The following is a 27,226-nucleotide window of genomic DNA, read 5'->3' on the forward strand; positions in this document are numbered from 1 at the left end:
TCATGCCAAGCGATTTAAAAAAATATTTTAAACCGGCATTTTTAAAATGTTGGGGGTAATTTGATCCCCTTTCAACATTTTGAAGAAATCTTAAGCAAAATGTTTCTTATTCATCCAAACTTTTAATTTCCTATAAGTTACAGCAATTTCACATTGAACCTGTACGTTTGTGTTCAAAATATACCAAGTTTAACCTGCAAAAAATTAAAAACTTTAAATTTTCTTTTTTAGACTAAAATTGAGCATGTTTACAAAAGCTGGTAATTTTTATTTACAAAACTTTTGAAAAATGGTTCAAACTGCAGTAAGTTATGTACAACTATACTAAAGGAAACTATGTACAGTATGTAAAAAAAGTATTTACACCCCTTGGGCACTATGCACATTTTGTGATGAAACATGTAAAAAATTTAAAGTTTGACAGGAACCTAGTACTACGTTTTGTTCAGAAACTCATGCCAAACATTTTGCTATAAAAAGCTCATGAAAAGATGATTTCTATAAAAAGTTATATAACAAATGGGTAATTCTCCGCCAACTCACACAGCAGTTGCCCCGACCCCTCTTCGATTTGCGTGAAACTTTGTCCTAAGGGGTAACTTTTGTCCCTGATCACGAATCTGAGGTCCATTTTTTGATATCTCGTGACGGAGGGGCGGTACGACCCCTTCCATTTTTGCACATGCGAAAAAAGAGGTGTTTTTCAATAATTTGCAGCCTGAAACGGTGATGAGATAGAAATTTGGTGTCAAAGGGACTTTTATGTAAAATTAGACGCTCGATTTGATGGCGTACTCAGAATTCCGAAAAAACGTATTTTTCATCGAAAAAAACACTAAAAAAGTGTTAAAAATTCTCCCATTTTCCGTTACTCGACTGTAAAAAATTTTGGAACATGTCATTTTATGGGAAATTTAATGTACTTTTCGAATCTACATTGTCCCAGAAGGGTCATTTTTTCATTTAGAACAAAATTTTTCATTTTAAAATTTCGTGTTTTTTCTAACTTTGCAGGGTTATTTTTTAGAGTGTAACAGTGTTCTACAAAGTTGTAGAGCAGACAATTACAAAAATTTTGATATATATACATAAGGGGTTTGCTTATAAACATCACAAGTTATCACGATTTTACGAAAACCCGATTTAATCCCACCAGGGGTAAGATAGAGCCTTTCTTACTAAAGAATATAACATCTCTCAATTCACAACATCGACTTGATTCAAAAAATCTTATGATGAAAGCAAGGTATTATTAATGATGTGTTTTCTAAAAGAAATTGAAAACACAATTTTCACCTATCGAATATTTTTAATCGTACAAATTCTTAGCTTCCAATGCGCAAGTGACGACACACACCGCGGTTTTGGTTTTCTAGTTTTGGTACGAGCCCAAAAACCGAACAAAGCAGGCGCAAAGCAAAACCGAGTAAACCGCACAGTGGGAAGCTTGCCATTCAGCGTCTACGAAAGTGAGAGAGTCAGAGATAGATATTTTTACAACCGCACCACTACACACTCAATCGCAATACCTTAGGTAGATAGCCATTGGCGTAGCGAGCATTGAAAACTTTGAAAACGATATAAAGCTTAGAAGCTTCGAAAGCTCCTATTGGAATCCAATGAACTCTGTTTAATAAAACGACACGACAAATGAAGCCTACTTAAAGGCGATTTTAGGAGCACACGGAAACAAATTGATTGTACCCGGATGAATGTCCTATAAAAAAAGTTTTTGCATTAACATTGGACAGTAATGCAAAAACTGACAGAGCAAAAGAAACCGAAAAGCTACGATATCTTACATGTTGAAGGAAACATCGGTAGACAAGCTACTACGAACGAGTATAAGTCGAGCCGAAACATATGCGCCAGCATTCTCGCGCCAGTATTCGAAGCTCAACTTGACAACTTGTCGACTTGGCGACGAAGCGTCGAAGCGTCGAAGCGTCGAAGCGTCGAAGCGTCGAAAATCAATGCAGTGTGATTTTTTAGCGATTTTTCGGTTTAAAATTCATGCTGAATCGACATATTTACGAAGCTGGAAATGACGTCCTGGCTTAAAGTAAAACCTATACCTTTCTTTAGTAAGAAAGGCAAAAAGTAAATCGTTCTAAAAATTGATCGGGATTGCCGATCGATGTCAAATTTGTTTCAGATGCTCACTCATGGTCTGTACTATGAATGTAGCAAGAAATTTCGAATAAAATCAGAAATGAAAAATGTTGGCGAAGATCACCAGGTGGGCTTTTACCTTTTTAGGGATTTTGTTTCTTATGGTAGGTCAATCAAACGGCTCTAACTCCAGAACCATATTATGAATCTGGATGAAAATTTGGGAGGTTGTAGAGCTCGAAAAATGCAATTTTTGAGATAAATAAAAGATAAGAAAATGAAAAAATTGGACCATATTTTCATTTGGAAACTGTGTATTTTCTGGAAAAGTCTGGACACATCCAAAAACAGATGGATAATTCGAAATTTGCGCGGCAACTCGCCCAGGTTCAGCACACTAGCTTTCATCTGCATTTAGGAGAATCGAAATCGGATTTATGGGAGCTGAGAACGGCGCGACACAAAATTTTGCAAAATTTTACCACATACGAACATCACTCGACCTCCATGGAATTTATTTTCTCAAAATTCGAGGGTTCGAGATAGACGAGTTCTATCAAGGTGAATCGATAGAGCGTCAAAAATCGATGCAGTGTGATTTTTAGCGATTTTTCGGTTTAAAATTCATGCTGAATCGACATATTTACGAAGCTGGAAATGACGTCCTGGCTTAAAGTAAAACCTATACCTTTCTTTAGTAAGAAAGGCAAAAAGTTTTAAAAAGTTGGTCGTCATCGATCATGGCCGTTCATGGTCACCCGCGACAGACACGGACGACGAAACAAAGAGAAACGCAAAAAGTAACTTTTTCAAAACTTTTTTTCGTAAAATCGCGATAACTTGTGATGTTTATAAGCAAACCCCTTATGTCTATATATCAAAATTTTTGTAATTGTCTGTTCTACAACTTTGTAGAACATTGTTACACTCTAAAAAATAACCCTGCAAAGTTAGAAAAAACACGAAATTTTAAAATGAAAAATTTTGTTCTAAATGAAAAAATGACCCTTCTGGGACAATGTAGATTCGAAAAGTACATTAAATTTCCCATAAAATGACATGTTCCAAAATTTTTTACAGTCGAGTAACGGAAAATGGGAGAATTTTTAAAACTTTTTTAGTGTTTTTTTCGATGAAAAATACGTTTTTCGGAATTCTGAGTACGCCATCAAATCGGGCGTCTAATTTTACATAAAAGTCCCTTTGACACCAAATTTCTATCTCATCACCGTTTCAGGCTGCAAATTATTGAAAAACACCTCTTTTTTCGCATGTTCAAAAATGGAAGGGGTCGTACCGCCCCTCCGTCACGAGATATCAAAAAACGGACCTCGGATTCGTGATCAGGGACAAAAGTTACCCCTTAGGACAAAGTTTCACGCAAATCGAAGAGGGGTCGGGGCAACTTTTCCCGATTTCGTGTGAGTTGGTAGAGAATTACCCAAATACTATTACGAAAATAAAAAAGGTGCAAAAAAAGTTTGTACACCTTTCGAAAAATTAACATAAATAATGTTATTTGTTGACAAATCACCATTAATCCAGTCTCCCAACTCCAAATAGGCATCCTTGACTGATTTAAAAACTAATTTGGATTGAATATTAAGTTTACTAACTACTTAGTATAAAAGTTTATATAACTCTGGAAATTCTATATAAAACTTATCTAAACTTAATTTTGCAAACTTTTAATTCAACTAAGTGTCAATATATTACCATAGAATTGCTAAATAAACATTTTGGAGTGGGTATAACACCGTTTTGGGGGTATTTGTATCGATAGAATAGATTTTTCGTTGGAATTTCGTACCAACCCGGAATTACGTCGTCGGAAAATCCGCCGGCATCTGAACCGGTCCACAATTCACAAGTCGACCTATGTGGCATCAAAAAGGGCATAAAATTTCCGATCTTTTGATACCCATACATCCAGGTTTTCTATAAAACCCACGTTTTTAAATACCTAAGCAAAAACGTTGTTATGGTTTCGTTTGAGCAACCTGCCAAAAATGTATGGAATTTCGTAATTTTTGTTCTCGTGGATCAAACTTACTTTTTGCCCAGGTATTTAAAAACGTAGGTTTTAAAGAAAACCTAGATGTTTGGGTATCAAAAGATCGGAAATTTTATGCCCTTTCCGATTCCACATAGGTTGACTTGTGAATTGTGGACCGGTTCAGATGCCGGCGGATTTTCCGACGACCGGGTTGGTACGAAATTCCAACGAAAAATCTATTCTATCGATACAAATACTCCCAAAACGGTGTTATACCCACTCCAAAATGTTTATTTAGCAATTCTATGGTAATATATTGACATTTAGTTGAATTAAAAGTTTGCTAAATTAAGTTTAGATAAGTTTTATTTAGAATTTCCAGAGTTATATAAACTTTTATACTAAGTAGTTAGTAAACTTAATATTCAATCCAAATTATTTTTTTAATCAGTCAAGGATGCCTATTTGGAGTTGGGAGACTGGATTTATGGTGATTTGTCAACAAATAACATTATTTATGTTAATTTTTCGAAAGGTGTACAAACTTTTTTTGCCCCTTTTTTATTTTCGTAATAGTATTTGTTATATAACTTTTTATAGAAATAATCTTTTCATGAGCTTTTTGTAGCAAAATGTTTGGCATGAGTTTCTGAACAAAACGTAGTACTAGGTTCCTGTCAAACTTTACATTTTTACATGTTTCATCACAAAATGTGCATAGTGCCCAAGGGGTGTAAATACTTTTTTTACATACTGTACGAAAACCCAGCCCAATTATTTAATCTTGAGGCTGATTCCAGTGACTGTAAAAATGCAGGGATCAAGTCTCCCTAAACGCACTTTTTTAAACAATTGATTGTAAAAATAGTATGACGATAAATTTAACGTCAAATGCGTAAGGGTTTTGCAGTTGATATGTTTATCAAACAATGCATGCATACAAAATATTTTTTTGAATAATTTTTGAGTGTTTTCTATACTTATCAAACCAAAGAAAAAAGATTTCTTGGAAGTTTTTTGCAGCACTTCATAGAAAAATGTGTTTAACTCAATCTAACCATTTTTTAATTTTTTTCTTTGTTTTCTACAATGAGTTTTAGTCAATTTCGCACAACTTTCTAGAACAAAGCTAATTGTTTTACCCATATGCTGACGAGATACAGGCTTGGGATCAAGTCTCCCCGGGGATCAAGTCTCCCCACTCTCCCCTACTCTACCCCGCACGAAAACGCGGGAGCTCTTTTGCACTACATATTTTTGTCTAATACCAAAAAAATCGAAAATGAACCAACACCAAGAAGAATTTATTATTGTTGCTGCAGCTGCAAAAATCCGGCCTCCTGAGCCATTATACGGTTCAGCTTCCAACGCCAAATTGTTGGGGGAGGAAATAATTGAGACCGGAAGCGCGCCAGCCAAAACTTGGCGATCTTTGTGAGGTCACGAAATCTGGTGAGAATTCGTCTTAAACTAAATTCCATAAAACATTTAATACAGTATGAACCATACAATTATTTATTTTTTATATAATATTAATATGAATGCGTACAGTGTTTTAGGGACCATCCATAAACCACGTGGAAATTGGGGGGGGGGGGGATTGGAGGGTATGACGATTGTCCACGATCCATGCAAAAAAGTTTTTCCACGAGGGAGGGGGGAGTAACAGATTCTGAAAAAAGTGTCCACGTGGTTTATGGGTGGTCCCTTACTACAAATACCAATTTGTTTTAAATTTGCTACAGCCAAACGATGCGTAAACGTTACAAACCGTTCCAACTGTTTCATGCCTGTAACATTGGGAGCGTGGAACGATTGAGAGTGAAATGATTTGATTTTTGTTTTGCCTTCTCGGCACTTATGGCCCGGCCTCTTGGCAGCTGCTTTGTTTTTATTTTCATTGCCTATTTACTGCGTGCGTTGAGCGGGGATAATCAGCTTCGTCTTGCATAATAAACCGTTGCGCCGTACTAATTTCAAAACAAAAAATCCCAAAATAATGAATTTAACAGATTCCGAAACGAGATTGTTGCGGTGGTGACTGGCTATTTTTGCATGTTGTTTCTAAGCTGATCGGAACTTGTCTTGTTTCAGATTTATAACTCCAACACCTCAAACTAACTTGAAATTTCCCGAGGATTCCAAATATGTTAAAATTGAGACCAAAAAGTTTCGTCTTGTTGGCTTACAGGACAAAAGTTAACGTTGGTAAAGGTTTGTTATAGAAAAATCGTAAACCTATGATAAAAACTGCGCTTGGTCAAAAAGTTGAAACTGTATGCTTATAGTCCATAGATTTTTCTAACTTTTGACCTGTAAGAGTACGGATGTTGAAGGCTGTTGCAAAAAGATATTAAGGTTTTTTTTTAAATCCGTTTTTAACAATGATTTGCAAAAGCTATGAGAAAAATTCAAACCAACCAATGTTTATGGCACATTTTGATGTGCTTCATTATACCTTTCGAATGCAACTAAGAGAGTTGGAATTGATGAATTACGCAAATGCGAACAATTTCAAGATTTTTCGTAAATAATTTAAAGCTGCATCTTCAAAAGGAATTTTCTAGTCAATTTGGTATTTTGGACAATATTGTAGGTATTGACTTCCCCAAAATCCGTAGTACTTTGTTTATGAATTTGTGTTGTTTTTGTTTCAAATGGACAAATCCCCGAATCTTTTGAGGTATAGAGAAGTACAGTCACCTCACATATTCGGAAAAGTTTACAGATCGGCAAATGTTCAAAAAATCATAGAAAATCGATTATTAAACATAATGATTCTCGACTGACTTCATGTGAAAGCATTTATTGTGATCTATCGAAGTATGTACCAAATGCAAATTTTAAACGTTTATTTAATTTTTTTGAAGAAATTTTTTTGAACTCTTGAAGTCTACAAATTTGGAACACGTTTTTCTTACAGATGTAAACAAACCTTAGTTCTCTCCAGAAATGCATATTTTCAACAAAGTATTGACTACACAGTAAAAAAATGTGTAAATTTGGTAATTTTTGAAGGTTGAATGTTACCTCTTAAAAGATGTAATTTTTCCTCCATTTAGACTGAAAAATTGACATAACAACTGAAAAGTAAAGTAGATAAAATTACACATTTTTTCTGACATAAAAGATGCACCCCTTCCCGATGTTACATAACCATTAATTTTGTTCTACTGTGAACAAATGCTGCCAATAAATTAACAGGTTAGCTATAGTTTTGTAAATAGAATGATCATGTTTTTGGTGGAATTTCTGATACAATGAGGTGTTGTGGTGCTTTTTTTTCCTCAGGAACAGGCAGTATGGAAACAGTGTTTTGCTGCTCTTGATAAAATAGTCAAAAATACAGTATTCTGTCAACTTTCACTGGTCAAATAAAAGGAAAATGCCCACAAAAAGGTCATTATAATGAAAGGGTCGAAAGAAAAGTTGCATTTGGCATTTTATCGACGAGTTACCGCAAAATAGTTTCGAGTTTGAGGGTGTTCCGAATATGTGGGTTGACTACACAGATAAAAAATTTGCCACCGAGTTATAATTTTTAAAGACATGGAGTTTTTTTTGAAAAAAAAATAATGTTATACTTTTGTGAAGTAAGTTTTTAATGTTAAGTCAAATTTCCAATCTAACAGTTTTTTACAGATGGATTGTCGTAACTGCCATCGCGTCACTTTATTGATTTTTTTCTTCCTTGAGACAATCTCAATATCACGTTCATTAAAAATGTTGGTTTTGATCCAAAAAAATGTTCTCGAAGAGATCAGAAAATTCTGAATAACTTGAAAACGGGAAAAATAAACAAAGAACCATAACTTTACCTAACTTAAGTAACTTTCATGTCATACCCGTAACGGTAAAAACTCAGTTCAACTTCACCCAAACTTCAGCTGCTTTATGGTTCTTTGAACAAACAAGCGCAACTCATTTGCATATGAAGCGATGACGAGAGTCCACATAAAAAAGATGATCCATTTGAAAGCACACGTCTTGCTTTCAAGTGTAAGTCCACACGTACAACTTCCTCACACAACATACCTAAAACGACCCAAGAGAGCTTCTTCCGTCGACGGGGGTAACATTTCGGACGACTCAATAGCCTCAACACACCCCTACATGGTTGTTCAACATGCCGTTAAAATGCAACTTTTTGTAGCCGTGTATGTCACACGAACGGAATGTCAAATGCATGCACAGCCGGGGCAAATCCGGCCATAATAAACCAATTTAGCGGCCGTAAATTCAAGCCACTTCAACTCAACGGAGTGCGTCAACGATCTGCTGCTGCCGTTTGGAGCACGTTTGGATTGAGCTTGATTTAGCTGGATTAAATGATGGCTTAGATACTGAGGTGCACATTTTCCGAGAAATTCAAATCATCTGAGTGTAGTGGTAAGCGTGGTTGCTTCTCACCCCTGTTTGATTGGGTTCGATCCCAGACGGTCCCGGTGGCATTTTTTGAGACGAGATTTGTCTAATCAAGCCTTTCGTCGGACGGGGAAGTAAATGTTGGCCCCGGTCTAACCTAGAGGTTAGGTCGTTAGCTCAGTCCAGGTGAAGAAGTCATCTCCCTGGGCCTGCCTCGGTGAAGTCGCTGGTAGGCAGTAGGACTCACAATCCAAAGGTCGTCAGTTTGAATCCCGGTGTGGATGGAAGTTTAGGTGTAAAAAGAGGTTTTCAATCAACAATCGAGCCTTCGGACACCTAGTTTCGAGTAGGAATCTCGCAATCGAGAACGCCAATAGACGAGAAAATCGTGACGTCAGGAATGAACTCAAATCACTCAAAGTTCATTTTGTGAGTGACTTTAACATTTTGGCCTAGTTTGACAGCTACCTCGTTCCCAAGTTTTCTGTGGGAGAGAAAAGAAGCCAATACTTTATGAAAATCATACCTGTCAAAAGCCTAGCCTCAAAATTTTGTCGCGAGTTGCTTTTCTCCTCTATTTCCCGGGGCTACAAATTTCCCGGGAAACGGGAAATTTTGAACCAATTTCCCGGGAATTCCCGGGAAATTTAAATTTATTGAAAATTGTTTTAATCTTGGTTCTGCTGCAACTAAGTTGTTTAGAACTAGTGCGTCCATCCCGGGACAAAAATCCCGGGATTTTTCCAAAACCGGGAATTCAGGAATCCCGGGTTTTTTTTTATTATTTGTCGCGGGAATTCCCAAAATTGAAAAAAAAATCAAATTTTTTCCCGGAAATATTTTTTTTTTGTAGAAATACATAAATAGTTTAATACATAATTACATACAAGTAGAAAATGCGAAAAAAACTTATTACAGAAAATTTATTAAATCCACTTAAATGATGATCACTCCTGAAAGTTTCATGAAGATATTTCATTATTAAACAGAGTAAGAGACGATTTAAGCACAAAGTTTTGCCATGCGTAAAGCAAACTGTTAAACTTTGTGAACATATTTTTCTCAAGATAGGATGGATCAAATTGGCTGAAATTGGGGAGAAGACTTACAATACCTCCCGTGTGCATGACGATGCCCGATTTTTGAATTTTGCATATTTGAAAAATGCAAGAATCAAAAGTTCTCTAGCTTTTATATGAAAAACATAAAAATATTTTTATCGTATTTAAAAATAAACTTTGTTGAATATCGGATTCGTCTGGCACACAGAACCAGTTAAACGAGTGTTCACCAAAATTATGAGCCGATTTGGTCAAAGCAGTGTTGAGATATCGTGGCACCCATTTTTTAAAATTGTCAACTTCAAATTGTTATATCGACGTCGTCGTGCTATCTTGTCGCACCCGCCATTTCGACGTTCCGAGAAAAACGCGTTTTAATGTTTGACCTTGAATATTCAAAAACGAGAGCACGCAATGTAAACAATAACAAACACGTTTTGTTTGGCTCACCATTCTGTGCATTGTCCCAAAGTTTGGTTGAAGTTGGTTGCTGGGGTCCCGAGTTATAATTACAAATGTTTACGGTAGTCTAGCTTGTACGTGCGACAAACGCATCCGGACTTTCCTGGCCTGAAATCCCTTTGGCCTTTTGTCGCACTTACATCAATTTTCATGGAGTAACAAGATAGCACGACAAGATTGAAACTACTTTCATATGTCAAGTGACAAAAATGCACGGAGTTTTTTCGGTTTTTGTTGAATATCTCAGGATTGAAATCGAATTTTGGGGATCTGTGACGGTCAAAAGGTGAGGCATTGTGAGCTGCACAATATGGCGTTCTTAACTCAATTTGGCCCAAAATGCACGTACGACAAGTTAGCACGATGGCGACGATATCACGGCAATGGTACAAACAAAAGTTTTTTGTGGATAGATGAAAATATATATTTTAATGTCTTGAAAATAGATTTAAAAAAGTTTAAATGTGTTCTCATACCAACCTCTGACATTTATGCCAATTTACATTTATGTAACCCCTTAAGCTATTTAAAAGCTGTCATCCATGTTTAGATTGAAGTGTAGATTATCACCAATTAATATAATTGAGTTGATTGTATGATTTAAAGCTTGAAAATATAACAAATAAAATGAAAATATAGATTTCATGACTATTTAAAAAAATCCGGGATCCCGGGATTTCAAAAATATTTTTCCCGTTTCCCGGGAAATTCAAACCCCGGGAAAATTGGACGCCCTAAAGTTGTTTAGAACAGCAACTGAAAGGCTAAAATAAGTGTGAAGATCAATTAACAGCTTAACTGCATGTAAAAAATCATAAAACTGCAACAAAATGTTATCTTTTTCTTATTTTATAAGCTCCAATAGTACAATAAATCAAAAAATAATGTCATTTATTTTTTCATCAAGGTAATTAGACAGTGAGTAGTGGAGCAGCATCTAATTCCGTCGTACCTCTTATGTTGACAGGTCAGCACTTTGACGTTCAATTACAACTCATTGAAGGCGATATTAACTGTAATAGAGTGATAAATAGCTCAATAAGAAGTGAGCAAGCAAGTAACTTTCAAAAGTTTTGCAAAATTAGTTGTTTAAATAGAAAAAAATAGCAAATTGGATGGAGTTAGGAGCGAGTGCTTAACCTGCGAAACCTACGAGAATTTCCCCTAAAATGAATCCATACTTCACAATCATACAAATTATTTTCTTGCCTCTGTGACCAGTAAAAGAGAGCGTGGTTTGATACAAAAAGTTGGGAAAAAAAACATGCAGAAATTATGTTTTTCATGACAAATAACTTTTCTAAAAAAAGCCATATAGGTTTCAGTTCTTGGACAAAGTGGCAAAGCAAAAATCAAACTTCTCTTGTTTGTTTTACTTCAAACAACTCAATGTTTTCAAATATTTGGAATTAATATCATGTCACAATCAGTCTTACTTGTTATGATATTTAACCTTTTAACAGCCATTGTTACACCAGTGCTCCATTTTTCTTTTACTACATATTATAATTTCTTGTATACACCTGGTATTATTAACGAATTGAAATAATTCTTCTTGCACAAAACTTTTTTAAAAATGTTAAGATACCAATTTGATTTTCAACCCATTAGAAAAATTCTCAATTTAATATATATTTTAAGAAATAACTCCGAATATTCTTGAAAAAGCTTACTTAATTTTCCCGTAGCTTCAAAAAACAATATTATCATATATCAAAGTGTCTGATAATCTGATTAATTGTATATGAGCTATGAAATAAATTTAATTGAACAAAATCATCTTCATTTATTTTTCCCTGACCATCTAAAAAAATGGTTCCAAAAAGTATTGAAAATGTGTACTTTTGCTTAAATTTCGGAAATTCCCAGGAAATATACAAATTCCCCGGGAAACGGGAAATATATTTTTTCGGGAAATCCCGGGAATTCCCGGGAAATTTTTTCCCGGAACGGGAAATTGGACGCTCTAACTTAAACATTTTGGCCTAGTTTGACAGCTACATTGTCCTCAGTTTTTCGGTTAGAGAGAAAAGGAGGCGAATACTTTATGAAAATCATACCTGTAAAAATTCCTAGCCTCAAAATTTTGTCGCGAGTTGCTTTTCTCCTCTATGCTGTAGAACGAGCAATTTGATTTTTTTCTCAGATGCTGTATCTCAGGAATTCTCGGCTTGTTGTTTTTACATATGGGACGGACTAGATTAGAGCGGCAGTACAATGTTAGTGTGGTTTTATTGATGATGAAAACCTGAAATGCGTTTTTCATATGATTGAAAATTAAAAAAAATTGTGGGAAGGATAAACAATAGACAATCTGATAGCAAGAAACCAGTAAAAGGATCAGTTATTTTCCTATAAAACAATGCTTCTCAAATTATTGTACTCTAGGCAAACCAATTCTCCCATGGCTGAGCTTTTTTTTTAAATTAATTCAAGCTTTCATATAATCATTGGAAGATTTTCATTTAAAAATGCTTTTTACTTATCGCTCGTATACAAATATTTTCATTTGAAATTATTATTTTTCAACATTAAAATTCTTAAAATTTAAAAATTCAGCGTTATTTTAGAGATGATGAGGAATCCTCATTTTTTATGTTATTTTCATTCACAGGCTCAGTATCTCAGCCAATCGTCCAATCTTCAATATCTTTGAAGCAAATTTATGGAATTTTCTGATTTTATTATGAAATTTATTTCAAAGATGGTCGAGCTTGGCAAGGACTTTTACAGGTAAAAAATACACGTTATTTATCAACCAAAAATCAATTTTTAATGAGTATAACTCACAAATGGTGCATGAAAATCTAAATCATCTAAATCTAAAAACAAGTCAACATAACTTTTCGATTTTTTCCATGATTTTCAAGAATTATATTTATAAATTGAAAACACTGCCAAATGACCTTTTGCTTTCCTCACTGAGGTAAGGCTATAATCCTGCTCTAAAAATGAACTTCTCACAGAAAACTCGTAGACCCACCTTCATGTACACCTATTGACTCAGAATCGAAAACTTCACAAATGTATGTGTGTGTCTGGATGTATGTTCCAAAAATTGTCTCTCGTTTTTCTCAGCACTTGTAGATCCGATTTTGGTCAAACAGCTCGTATTTGACTTGGAACTTTCGATAAGTAGTTCAGAAGATATGTATACAATTTTTTTTTCGCATAAATCAGAATTTTCGATAAATGACTGAAAATCGTATAAAATATAATTATATTATAAATCGTTTTGAAGGTTTTCCAAACGAGTCCAAAACATTGTAGATCTGGCAACCCTGTCTTAAATGAAAATGGCTTTTTCGAAGCCGAATCTCACTTATCTGTATACAAACATCGTCCCGAATCTTTGTCCGGCCAGATGCTCACCTTTGAAAAAAGTCTAAAAGTTTTAAGATCTGGCAACCCTGTTTCAAGGTAGAACCACTTAAGTGATATTTATATGTTTTTTTTTCGAATCCAGATCTTTTGATTTTAGTTGGTTCCTTACCAAAAACCATGTTTGGATGTCACTTACGTCCTGATATTTTAAGTGACATTTTTTGGTAAGGAGTGAGTAAGGAACTAATAACATAAGTGAAATAAGTCAGTTTTTGTCATAGAAAACATATTCAAAAATTGTAAAAAAAAATCCATCGTTGGCTAAGTAAGATACCTTCATAATAAGACAAACACAACTTTTGCAGTCCGATTTTGCAATATGAGCAATATGAGAAAAGTGGCTTCAATAACGTTTTCTACATAAACATTTATTTTCATTGCGGTCGTCACCTTAAAACATGAAAAATATTGCGTACAAAGTTACTCAAAACGTCAGGTCATAAAAGAAAAGAAAAAAATTAACGTCCAAAAGTGGCCAACCCCACATCGACACAGACAATAAAGATGATAAATCTACGATCAATTGTCGCATTTTTCGATTTCCCACCGTATAAGACAGAGCGCGATAAGTATCTTTCCGGTGCCATCTATTTTGCTTTCCGGAGACCTCTGCAGCTAGCTGGTGAGATCACGTGGACAGGCCACGAACAGAAAATGACCAACGGACAAAAACTCCACTCTCTGGGGTCTCTTGCGAGTCTTTACACGAACGTTTGAATGCATGGGAAAAAAAGTAGAGTAAAGGTTTTTTATTGTTGTTTCGGCGCTATAAATGGCGATGAATGAAACTTTCCGTTTGCTGGAGCGCGCGCTAATCTTCGCTTTCCGTAGGCTGAAAAGTCTGCTGGACTACTTTTTAATGTCAACGGGCGGAGGTGTGATTGTCCGGAGATCCCATTAGGCAAAGGAAAAGTGTATGGTAAACCAAGATTATTTTTTTAATTTATTGGGTAAAATATTGTGTTTGTTTCGTTGTAATAGTTCAACAAACAAACATTGTACAGCAACAATATTTTTAAATTTTTAATTTTTTTTTTGTTGTGATTGTCAGTCAATATACAAATTTGCATTAATCACTGAATAAAAATGAAGAAATCCTCTGAAAACCCACTTATCAACAAGTTAGTTGTATATATTACGAAAATAGCACTTAGTAATTAGAAGTTTACCAAGTAATTGCGAAAAAAATATGTTGCTTCCAACCGATTGGTTTAACAACAGTACAAAAATCTCAAAATCCCACGACAAAGGTGAAGTACAAAAAAAGGCAACAAAACCAAGTGAGTGAGAATTTGCCCAATTGGGGACACTCTCACGCACCAGCACCAGCAGCTCAGTCTCTGAGTCCGCCGGCGAAAGTATAAGCAAGTAGCTTTCCTTTCCACCCGTTAAACCACGTGCCACAAACCGGCACTAGCGCGACGTGAGCACCTGATCCGAGGGTAGAGTCACACGGTCGCTGCGGGACTGTCTGAATGTTTACTCTCCGCGACTCATCCCAGCACAGCACAGTGTGATATACGATTTTGCGGGGTTTTTAAGCGTTAATGTTTGAGCAATGATAGCACTTATCAGTTCAAGGCACTGCGAGATGAGCGCAAACAGGTTAAATTAAACGTTGTGAAATCTGCTAGTACTACTGCAGTAGGAATTAAGTGTTCACATATTGCCCGGTTTATCAGAGAAGGGCAAAAGACTTTCTTCGTCATTACAAATGCAAATTATTTGCATGGCAGAGATGCACGACTCAAGTTCATCTCCAAGCAACTTCTTCAGTTGAGAGAGATCACATCGAACTAGTCTGCAACTGTTTTGAGATTCCTATCGAGCAAGATCAGACGTATTCTTAAGGTTACCACCTACACGCGCTCGCTTCCTTCTTTCTCGTTTCACTCCTGCATTCGTCCATTCTATGCCCACTAATTCATTTTCCGGCTTATTGGTTGAACGCGGCAAAACATAATCAAGATCGGTTTATGCATAGGGGAGAGAAGCCAGCCGCTACTGCACGTGTTTAACAAATTTTATATTTTCTGAAGTTTCCAATGTGCTTTTGATAGGAATAAATTCTTTTCGTACATGAGCAATAGGATGTAACAAAATCACACTTTTGCGGGCATTTCAGGGAATGATCCCCTAGGTGTACTGAGTCAGAATCCTAAATATGAGCCCGATTGGTTGCGACAGGACCTGGCGCTCCGGCTTCAAAGTTTAAATGGGATTTAACCCGTAAAATCCGTGCGTTTTGGTTTTTCAAAAACTTCATGAGCTTATAGTATGTGTTCCAGGGTACAACTTTGCCGAAGACTGCGAAGAGATTTGACATTTAGTACTGCTTGTACAATGATTTGAAAATAAAAAAACTTTTTGCCATTAATTGGTTTGATTAGTATTGGCAACACTTTCTTTGAACGCGCGCATCCTGGGCCAGGCGTCGTAAACTGGGTTGTAACTATAGCAACAAAAAACATCCAGCGTACAACAGTCAAAGTTTGACACATGGAAAGAAAACGCTTTATTTGGATGTTGTGCTTATGTTTTCGATGGTGCCGGAGGATTCGATCACCGGTGCTGCTATTTTAATCTGTCGTAGATTCCGGTATTCTATTTGGCAGTGAATCGCAGGTTTTAGTTTTTGCAAGCCCACCAGGTTCTGCTATTAATATGCCATCGACGCGACCAGTTCTGGTGCTAGGTATAAACTAGGGACATGTTAGCGAACCTATGTCCGAACATAGTGCAGATTGTGTCTAGTGAATTCGCAAACCTAGCCAAAGAACTCTGCTATATAAAAATATTATTTACTTATGATGTCAATTGAATACATTTATTTGTTTATGACCGATTGTATTGCCAAATTTCCATAACCCTTTGATTGATTACAAAGTGAGTGGAAACTCTCGCTAAAATGCGTGTCTCTCGAAATGTCTTCCGGAATGCCGAATATTCAAAATGCAAACAACATCCGAGCGTAAAACAGCAGCAAGGTTTAGAATCGGTTCTGTCTGGACAACCAACTCAACCTGAGGGTCGACCGAAGAGCTTATTGTGGTTCCACAAGAACTTTTGTTCTCAACAGTCATAACAACAAAAACAACAACACGACGCTGGACAAATACAATTTATTGAATACCGACGCGTCGCGACGCACCGTAGCATGCGTTGCATAGTTGGCCGAATGAGGTTTTGCAGCGCGACTGTGTTTCAAATGTAGGTGGCGCCAAAATGAGGTTACTTGCCAAAAATCGTATTCCTATTGAGGTTTTGCAGCGCGACTGTGTTTCAAATGTAGGTGGCGCCAAAATGAGGTTACTTGCCCAGAATCGTATTCCTTTCAGCTGGATTGAAGAACAAAATCGCTTATTTCTCATGATTCCCTGCATCAATCTTAATGAAACTGGTTGCAAAAGACGAGAAAAAAAATTTGCTTTAAAATAATGAACATCAATTTTTGGGCGCGCAAAAATTTGTGAACTTTTTCTTCAAAAAACATGTTTCAGAACACGAAAAAATTAGTTTCCCCATATATATCAAAGAAATAAACAGTAACATGGTTGATAACAGATGTGTTAACGTATATTTAACAATTTTTATTGATTTTTGACAGACTTTGTTGCCAAATAGTTCAAATAACTATCTTTTACTAAATTTACAAATTTCTCATAGAAAAATCAAACAAATAGTGGAAAGTTGTACACCAAATTGTTGGAAATAATTTTTCTCATCCGAATCCGGCATAAGTTTTATAAAAATATTGATTTTGAAGGTAAAAACACATTTTTTCGAAAAATCATAGGTTTACGCTATTTGTTCATAGGTGGCGACATGTGTCTTTTAGCTTTGCTGCAAATTTTCTATCTGCTAGATTGAAGAACAAAATCGCTTATTTCTCATGATTCCCTGCATCAATATTAATGAAACTGGTTGCAAAAGACGAGAAAAAATTTTTGCTTTAAAATAATGAACATCAACTTTTGGGCGTGCAAAAATTTGTGACCTTTTTCTTTAAAAAACTTGTTTTGGAACACGATAAAATGAGTTTCCCTGTATATATCAAGGAAAAAAACAGTTATATAGTTGATAACAGATGTGTTAACGTATATTCAACAATTTTTATTGATTTTTGACAGACTTTCTTGCCAAATAGTCCAAATTACTATCTTTTTCTAAATTTAAAGTTTTCTCATAGAAAAATCAAACAAATATTGGAAAGTTATACACCAAATTGTTGGAAATAATTTTTCTCATCCGAATCCGGCATAAGTTTTATAAAAATGTTGATTATGAAGGAAAAAACACATTTTTTCAAACAATCATAGGTTTACGCAATTTGTTCATAGGTGGCGACACGTGTCTTTTAGCTTTGCTGCAAATTCTCTAAAGCGCGCATCAAAAGCTAGTGTTGCCAGAACATCTTTCACGTTATCAGAAAAACACGAAAAAAGATTTTGTAAATTCTGTACCATTTTTCAGAGCAGTCAAATCTCTTCGCAGTCTTCGGCAAAGTTGTACCCTGGAACACAAACTATAAGCTCATGAGGTTTTTGAAAAATTTAAAAATCGTTGAAGGACTCAAAAATGGCAAAAACCGAAACGCACGGATTTTACGGGTTAAATCCCATTTAAACTTTGAAGCCGGAGCGCCAGGTCCTAGGGGATCATCTCCTGAAATGCCCGCAAAAAAGTGTGATTTTGTTACATCCTACACAGAAAAAAATCAATTCTCGAAACCGTGAAGTCAGTTCACGATTATGAGAACCACGAAGGAATATATTCACGTTTATGGTGCAAATGCACCATACTCATGAATAAATTCCTTCGTGGATCTCACATTCGTGAACTTAATTCACGATTACGGGAATTGTTTTTTTTCTGTGTAATGAGCAACCTCTAATGGCCGATTTCGACCATTTTTATTTGTTTGTATTTTTTGATTTGGCTCAAACTTTGTGGGGGTCTTTCCTATGACCAAAGACGCTATTTTGTGTCATAGGTTCACCCATACAAGTCTCCATACAATTTTGGCAGTTGTCCACACAAATATGGTACGTAAATATTCGAATTTGAATTTACAATCGAAAAGTACATCACAGATTTTTTGATAAAAGGCTCTGTTTTCAAGATATAGCCACCAAAAGTTTGATTTTAGCGAAATATTTTCAGTTTTTCGATTTTTTAAAAATAGTGACCATGAGTGACCATTTCAAAAAATATTTTTTTGAAAAGTTCAGAAAATTTGCTATAAAATTGTCCAAGAGACATTGAAGATTGGACCTCTGGTTGCTGAGATACAGCGGCTTAAACAAAAAGAAACACGATAATTGAAGTTTTCTAGGTCTCACCCAAACAGCCCACCATTTTCTAATTTTGATATCTCAGCAACTAATGGTCCGATTTTCAATGTTAAAACATGAAACATTCGTGAAATTTTCCGATCTCTTCGATTTTTTTAAAATAAATAAATCAAGACTTACATTTTAAATGGGTGTAATATTCAATGTTTTGCCCTTTTAAAATGTTAGTCATCATTTAAAAAATTTCGAAGTTGTTGTTGCATTGAAGGATGAGGCTTCCGTTCAGGTATTGAAGGATGAGGCTTCTGTTCAGGTACTGTAGGTACGACGTACGACTTCGGGATACCTTGAAACCGACCATCAAGATTATCGGCATGCCTGATGAGTTGGAGGAGGACGAACTGCGTGAGACGTTGATGGACCACATTGATTAGTTTGCCAGCCTGAAACACTTCAAACTGTGAAGGACTGTACAAAAATAAGCGTTTAATAATATAATCTCAATAGTTAACCAAATTTTGAAGGAGAAGGGGGACAAATACTTGAAATAAATTTTGCAATGGCCTTTTTGTAAAGAAACAGACTCTTGAAAAACATTCATTATTCATCTGTTATGAAATCATTGATTCAAAAACTTGTGATCCCAAAGTAGAATATGTTTGCATCAATAAACACACATCAGCTGGTAGCAGATTCCACCGCGCAAACCCGCCAAACTCTGAAACAAATGAAAACGGGAAAATTACCGGACACATTGTCATATATTTCTACCGACTTAACGAAGTATTTCCTATATCAAAACGGTGCGCTCTTCGGTCGCGGAATCGTGTTTGATTTGGCCCCGGTCTCTCGCGCTGGGGACTGCCATCGTGACCAGAGAGAGAGTAGCAAAAAAAAAAAAGCAAAATAAAAACTTGGGGGAGGGGATCAAATCCCATTCTGACAACTGTACACGGAGCAACATCTGTGCTGTGTATCTATTCGAGCAGAGACATCTGTAGATTAGAGATGCACAGCATCCATCATCAGCGGTGAACACTGAGTACACAGCCGAGCCGGGGCCAATCTGTGTCATAAAAATCTCGTAAATTATTGCGACTTTCGAGCGCGCGCTAGATTGCTCTCAATTATTATGGTAATTCTCGCCTCGATTTCAGCCGAAGTCAACCGTGCCCGAGCGCGAGCTATTGTTGTTGAACGGGGAACCCGGGAACTCTGAGCTCTCCAGGGGCAAAGCAAAGAGATTAGGGGATAACTTGCTTTAAGCGAAAAGTACAAATTGTACAAAAGTTTAAAACAAAAACGTACATACCAAACATATAAAAGAGAATACTAGTTTATGCAACAAGTTGAATAAAGAAAAAAAATCAGGACGATGATGATTGATTTCTTCAAACTACAAACACTGAACCCCCGATGGTTGATCACTTTTTCGTTTGACACTTTTAGGTTTTTACCCCTTTGGTTTTACAAAGTCAAACCAACAAGTGGTTAACTGTCACTTTTTACTCGGGATTCACACTTCGACGCTGTCGTGCTAACTTATCGTACGTCGCTTTTTGACATTTCGAGAAAAACGCGTTTTAATGTTTGACCTTGAATAAACAAAAACAAGAGCAAGCAATGTAAACAATTACTGACTAATTCTGTGCATTTCCCCGAAGTTTGGTTGAAGGGGAGCGGTCGTGGCTGAATGGTTACGATGTTCGCTTTATAAGCGAATGGTTCTGGGTTCGATACCCATCTGCTCCCAACGAGAAAGTTCTGGACTCATTAGATTTGGAATTAATGAAAAAACTTCAAGCTCACGGCGGGGTTCGATCCCCTGTCCTTAGGATTGGTAAACAAAATGCTTCCCACTTAACCGTGGAGCATTGGTAGCTTGAGGAGGAATCAGACTGGTATAGTTGAATCCAAGAATCGGACTTAGAATCGCATTGAATGCAAGTTGAACATCAGAACTCAAACAAGATTGCATGCAAGATTTGCAAGCGCAGTTGAAATTGAATCTAAAATACCTCGCTATAAATAGCCTGGACGACTGATAGAATTCATCCAATAAGAGATGAGAAGAATTGAAAGCATTCCCATTAGAAATGAGAACACACGAAGAATTCGAACAACAATGCAAACGGTCGTTACCACTCGCCTAGGGTGGCTCCTCAGACCATTCACCTTCCCAAAAACCGTCCAACTCCAAGCGAAACTTACTTGAAGATACCGTGGAGATTTTCCCTTAATACTCTTAAAAAAGTGGAGCATCAACACTTCCCGTCTTCCAATTCCCTTTCCTTGTCCCTGGTGCGCGGTGGAGATGGGAGCGGCCGGCAATGGACGGCTGCCATGGTGGTGAGAATCTGGTTCAGGTGGAATTGGTTCTATTCCCAATTATCGATTCCTAGGCAACTTGGGCTTAGACAATCATCACATCACATGGCGAAAATCCAGTCTGCAATCCGCTAAAATCACCGTCTCCTAGCGAAGCGAAGCATTTCCCCGAAGTTTGGTTGAATCTGGTTGCTAAAGTCCCGAGTTATAATTACAATTGTTTACGGTACACTCAACCCCCGGTGGTTGGTCACTTTTTCGTTTGACACTTTTTTAGTTTGTACCCCGTTGGTTGGTCAAAGTCAAACTAAAAAGTGACGAACTGTCACTTTTTACACGGCGCTCACGCACACTATCAAAACAAACGTTTGGTAGTGTGTGTGAACTCCGTGTAGAAGGGGTGTCAAACTAAAAAGTGACCCCGTTCGTTTGACAACAGTTGGTGTCAAACCATCGGGATTTGAGTGTAGTCGAGCTCGTACTTGTGTCAAACGCGTTCTGACCTGAAATCCTTTTGGCCAATTGTCGCACTTACATCAATTTTCAGGCTATGTCAAGATAGCACGACAACATCGAAACTTCTTTCATATAAAAAGTGACAAAAATGTGCGTAGTTTTTTCGATTTTAAGTTTATATCTCAAGATTGAAATCGATTTTTTGGGATCTGTGAAGGTCAAAAGGTATTGTTGTGAGCTGCACAAAATGGCGTTCTTAACTCAATTTGGTCCAAAATGCACGTGCGACAAGTTAGCATGACAGCGACGGACTTACTATCAAACCAAACATTTGATGGAGTGTGTAAGCTCTGTGTAAAGATAGTGTGAAACTGACAAGTGACCCCGTTCGCTTGACAGCAATTTGTGTCCAACTAATGGGGCTTTTAATAGTAGTTTATGCAACAAGTTGCAAAAAGAGGATTTTTTAGGCACGAGTCGTACATTTATCCAACGAGGTTCACCGAGTTGGATAAATACGAAGAGTGCTGAAAAAATCAAGTTTTGCAACGAGTTCCATACAACATTTTTTGCAATTCCAAAAAACACACACTGAGTGAAATTTTATGTCAAATTTTCATGTATTTTGTCAATAAATCGTTTAAATCAAAAAAAATATTGAAAAGTGTTACTTTTCGAAACAAGTGCTGAAAAGTTCAACTTTTTAGCACCCATTTGAGTGTTGAAAAGTAGAACTTTTCAGCATTTATTTTGAAAAGTGTTGCTATTCGATTCTGTTATTTTTGGTACAGAAAAGTAGGCTATTTCGTCGTTCAAGAATGACAGGAAAAGTAAGTCGTTTCACGACGGAATTGCAAAAAGTACTTTTTGCGATTCCGTTGTGAAACTACTTACTTTTCCTGTCATCCCGAATGATAACGTGGCCTTCGTTTCTCTACTAAAAATAACTAAATTGAAAAATGGGCAGAAAAAGTTCATCCAACTCAAAGAATCTCGTTGGACAAGAGTAGGACTCGTGCTGAAAAAAATTCTTTTTTTTTTTGCATAAACTTCTACAGACCTCTTTTTACGCGATAGCGTTACGCTCTGTATTTGAATACCCATTCGAGTGCTCAAAACATCAACTTTTCAGACAAAATCATTGGTCCGATTAATTGTAGTTTTATGTCTATTAATTTGTTTGTATCTTTAAATTTTATCGTTGACGTTAAACGTACGCGCCAGATAGCACAACGGCGACGATAAGTTTTATTTTCATTGCCAATTTTGGACCGCTTCCTCTCAAATCAATTTCCCTTTTTGGTTTCACCGCTATTTTTAACGCGTTTCGCGCCCATCCCAATCGCGGAATATCTGCATATACTTGAACGGTCAAAACAAAAACCAAACACAAATATCATTCGCCGCTTTCCATGGCGAATTCATTGGCGGCTTGGTCAATATTCGAATTGTGAATCACACACCATACAACTCACTTCTAGTGCCGGCCGTCGCCGCCGGATTTCTTTGCTGGGATGTAATGGGGGGTGGTCGCAAAAATTGGCCACTCTGGAACCTCTGGTTTCAACACTCGCTGAGCCCGCGGTCAACAACTCAACTCGCTGGCCCTCTTTCCGTACAGTTGATGTTGTACGTTCACAATTTCCTCATGATCTTTGCAATCTGGCGCGCGCGCGCTAAGAAGTAGAACACTGAGAGATATTCGTGACTTATGTCAAACTCCGCCAACTCCCTCTTCTGGAACTCTGCCTTTCTTCACCGTCGACAGCTACCCCTCTAATCCATCATAGCGCTAGAATTACGCCGCGCCACGATCACGTCACGTTTTATTTCGCACTTCAACACCACCGCAGCAAGATCGTTCTCAGAACATTGATTCTAGGCCCAGCAATCAATCACAACTTCTGTTGCGTCGTAGTCGTAGATCACAACACTGCACCGCCAACCGGCACACTTCTTGAACACCGTTTCGCACACCTTAATTCCACTTTCTACACATCACCAATGCCATGAACCAACCGATCCAGGCCCCCCGCTCCCAAGTGTGTTGAGTCCGGAGATCAAAGTGGATCAGTCTTCTTCCTCCGCGGAACTTCTCCCAAGAAGGTGAGAGATGATCGACTGGACTGAACCGGACCGCGCTAAGTCCAACACTGCAGTGTTGTGAGCTGATCCGCGAAGTCGGGAAGGTAGCTGGAGCTCGTCGCGACGCCAAAACTGAAATCAACGACGAGAGAGCGAGAGAGTACAGGGAGCACGCGCGCTAAAGAGAGCAGCGGAACGCAGCGGAAAATGGAACAGCACGTGCTGTCGGATGATCGCGGTATCGCAATTGATTTAAATAGAAAGGTTGGTTATTCCTATACACAGCTTTTGTTTTATTTGAAATTCATCTTAAAAATTACAATGCGAAAATCCCCACTTCCACAAATCATCTTTTACTTGCCAGTGCTCAAACACGTACCGAACGAATTCTGCACGCGGTTGATCGAGTCCTGGATGTCGGCTTGGACGAAGGTGGCGCAGCGTTGAACTCTGCTGTAGATCAGCCCAGTTTGTGACCAGCGGGCACTGTCGGCAAACATGACGTAGGTTGGGATCTGGCTCATATCGGAAAGGTACTGCGAAAGATAAAGAATTCATGTTTAACCAAAATGTTCTGTACCGCCCTATGATGAGACCCTTACCGCTTGGATGCACTGAGTTGAAGGAGTGTACGGCGAAGCTCCCGACGTGGTAAGTTGGGCCACCGTTGGGACGGTACAGATGCTGCTCAAGCTGAAGAGCGATTGGGCAAAGGTCGCTGATGAGGCGTACGCACTGGACACGTTCTGGGCAACGATCGCCAGCCGGGCGGTTTCATTCGTCAAACATTCTCCAAAGCGGCTGAGCGAGATTGGCTTCGCTGTAAGAGCGGGACCGTACTTGAGCAAACAGCTGGCAGAGAAGATTCCCAGGGGCTGCGATGTCATGTTTTGCACTGCCATAGTTAACTGGCTGATGGTTTGTTGAGCAGCGCTCTGGACTGTGGAGTTCAAGCTGGACAGCGAAGGATCCGTTGCCAATGGATTGTAGCTGACCGAGCCAAGAGTGCTCAGGACACTGGCAAGTCCGGACGAGCTGAGCGTGGGATAGCTCTGGAATCGGTTCTGGATCGCAACAACACCATTCTTCAAGGCCGAGTTCCAGCTGTTGAAGGCTTGTCTAACCTGAGAATCTCCGGCGGTGAGCGAGGTGTTGAACGTAAGGACGTTGGCGTTGAGCGTGTTGAGCTGAACGGTTATATTTCCGGTCACAAAGTCCAATAATGTGTCAGCAGCCTGGATTCCACTGACCAGACATGCCGTAGCAACGAGTACTGCAATGAACTTCATCTTCTTGAGAGGACACTGTTACGAGAAGGTACCAACTGATGTAGATTGTCTGAGAAGTTGAAGCTTTGGTAAAACCTATTTTTTGAAGATGATTAAACACAAAGCATTGAAAGAAATGGTAAAGGCATTTCCAAAGTTAACCCAGCTGATCAGTTGAGTGAATTGTTGCGAAAGTATGTTCTCACGAGTCCACTAACGATGTACAAATAAACTGGAAAATTTCTTCTTGTCTCGGTGTTGCTTCGTTGACTAGTGGGATAGGTAATGTCTTTGAAATGACATTCAGGACAGTATAAAAGATTTATCCGAAACGCTCTGCAGCATCAGTTGTTTTCTGCAGTTTGAAAACGAAGAACCCGAACGGAATAGCAATGAATCGTTGGCTGACCGTAGTTTTCCTGGTGGCTTCCGTTGGAGGAGCCTTATCGCTGTACACTGCCGTTTCGGTAGGTTCCGGAGGACTAGCCAGCGTAGCTACTAATCTGAAATCGTTGTCTGTCGTACTAAACAACTATTACACCGCCCTCAACACTGGAAGAACATTGGTGAACGCTACTCTGAACGATCTGGGGTATTATGTGGATGTAACCTATGCTGGATTGAACAAAGCCTACGGAGCTAGCCAAATGAGCTTGTCAGGATTTTTGTCGACTGTTCAGTACTTCAACCAGTCCTTGCAAACCGGAGAACAGATGGTCAACATGCAGATATCTACGGACCTGTCCCAACTTACCAGCACGCTCCAGCAGGCAATTGACACGATCATCCAAACCTACTCATCCTCGTTGTACACGCTGAGCTCTTCCATGAACGGAGTGTTCAACATGGACATTTGTGTTGCCAAAAATGTGACTCAGATGATCAACATTCCCAGCTCTATCGGCAAATTGGGTTCATGCCTTCAACAAGAGGTCAACACCGCCAAAGCAATCACCCCAATCATTGTGTCTACCATCAAAATGTTCAAGAATGATCTTAAGGCACTCAATGCTCAGCTGCAAATCTGCCAGCCCACATCCAACTCGTGTATCGATCAGGTTAGTGCTAGTTACCGTTTGTAGCAAACTCAATACAATACTTATCCTTTATTTTTTGCAGTACTTTATGAACATTTACTCGGAAATGAGCACGATTCAGAGTGCTTTGAGCATGGTGCAACAATTTATCAGTTCTGCCCAACAAGACGCTTCAACGCGTAACCGAATCTGCTCTGATCTGGTCACCGGTGACATTCAGGACGCGATTCAGAACATTCAATCGGCGGTGAGCAGCTGTTCATACCCAATGTATTAAATTTGAGGCGCTTGAAATGGAAGATGTTCGTGTTAGTTTTAGATGTTATACTGGCAAAACAATAAAATAAAAATCCTATACACAGTAATTTTGAAGTTTTTATACATTAAAGTGAAAGCGAAAAATTCTCAAAAACCGTTTAGAACTCACGATTTGTTGGTATAAAAATCAAATCATTCGCTCTACAGCATTGCATATGCGTTCTCGTCGATAGAGAGATTTTGATTGTTGAGGCAATTGCAAACCTCTTTTAACACCTTACCTTAGCTTCCATCCACCCCGGGATTTGAACTGACGACCTTTGGATTGTTGATCCAACTGCCTACCAGCGACTCCACCGAGAGAGGACCCAGGGAGACGACTCCTACACCTGGACTGAGCTAACGACCTAACCTTCAGGTTAGACCGGGGCCAACATTTACTTCCCCGTCCGACGGAAGGCGTGATCAGACAAATCTCGTCTCGAAAAATGTCACCGGGACCTCCTGGGATCGAACCCAGGTCGACTGGGTGAGAGGCAACCACGCTTACCCTACACCACGGGTTCCGGTCTGTTTTAATAAAAAAAAATATCATATTTTGTTCTAAAACCTTGCAAAATGCGTTCAAGTTGTCCCGTATTTCACTTTAAATTATAGTTAGGAGTCCTGCCAATAATGTTCAGTATTGCCATAATTAAAAACATGGAAAAATGATTTGTTTTGCCTTAAATTTTATCCAATTTCTCTCAAAAAACCATCTTTAAATTTTTTTGAGTCAAAACCAACCAATGAAAAAATAAAACGTATGTTTATATTTTAAATATAAATGCTATTTCTATCAAAATCTTTATTAAAACAGACCGGAACCCGTGGTGTAGGGTAAGCGTGGTTGCCTCTCACCCAGTCGACCTGGGTTCGATCCCAGGAGGTCCCGGTGACATTTTTTCAAATCCCGGGGTGGATGGAAGCTAAGGTAAGGTGTTAAAAGAGGTTTGCAATTGCCTCAACAATCAAAATCTCTCTATCGACGAGAACGCATATGCAATGCTGTAGAGCGAATGATTTGATTTTTATACCAACAAATCGTGAGTTCTAAACGGTTTTTGAGAATTTTTCGCTT

At 37.9% G+C, this 27,226-nt stretch overlaps 3 protein-coding genes across 3 annotated transcripts in view; 1 reads left to right on the forward strand and 2 right to left on the reverse strand.

Moving 5' to 3' along the window:
• Window positions 1-23,635, reverse strand: part of LOC6043343 (tetraspanin-9) — a 34,645-nt gene extending 11,010 nt beyond the window's left edge. Inside the window, exon 1 of the mRNA XM_001870906.2 lies at window positions 22,934-23,635. The gene's annotated coding sequence lies outside the window, so the exon portion shown is untranslated. The remainder of the gene's footprint in view (window positions 1-22,933) is intronic.
• A 177-nt stretch (window positions 23,636-23,812) lies between these two features.
• On the reverse strand, window positions 23,813-24,832 carry LOC6043344. The gene is made up of 2 exons (XM_038261166.1): window positions 24,146-24,832; window positions 23,813-24,079 (listed from the first exon to the last, which is right to left on the reverse strand). Exons 1-2 carry the CDS (start codon window positions 24,830-24,832, stop codon window positions 23,897-23,899), a joined length of 870 nt encoding a protein of 289 aa, XP_038117094.1. The 3' UTR covers window positions 23,813-23,896.
• Window positions 24,833-25,188: 356 nt separating this feature from the next.
• On the forward strand, window positions 25,189-26,125 carry LOC6043347. Its single transcript, XM_001870910.2, has 2 exons — window positions 25,189-25,869; window positions 25,931-26,125. The coding sequence occupies exons 1-2, from the start codon at window positions 25,204-25,206 to the stop codon at window positions 26,123-26,125; spliced, it is 861 nt and encodes a 286-aa protein (XP_001870945.2). The 5' UTR covers window positions 25,189-25,203.
• Window positions 26,126-27,226: the final 1,101 nt, after the last annotated feature.

This window comes from Culex quinquefasciatus, chromosome 3 (assembly GCF_015732765.1).
Source record: "Culex quinquefasciatus strain JHB chromosome 3, VPISU_Cqui_1.0_pri_paternal, whole genome shotgun sequence".
Lineage (NCBI taxonomy): Eukaryota > Metazoa > Arthropoda > Insecta > Diptera > Culicidae > Culex > Culex quinquefasciatus.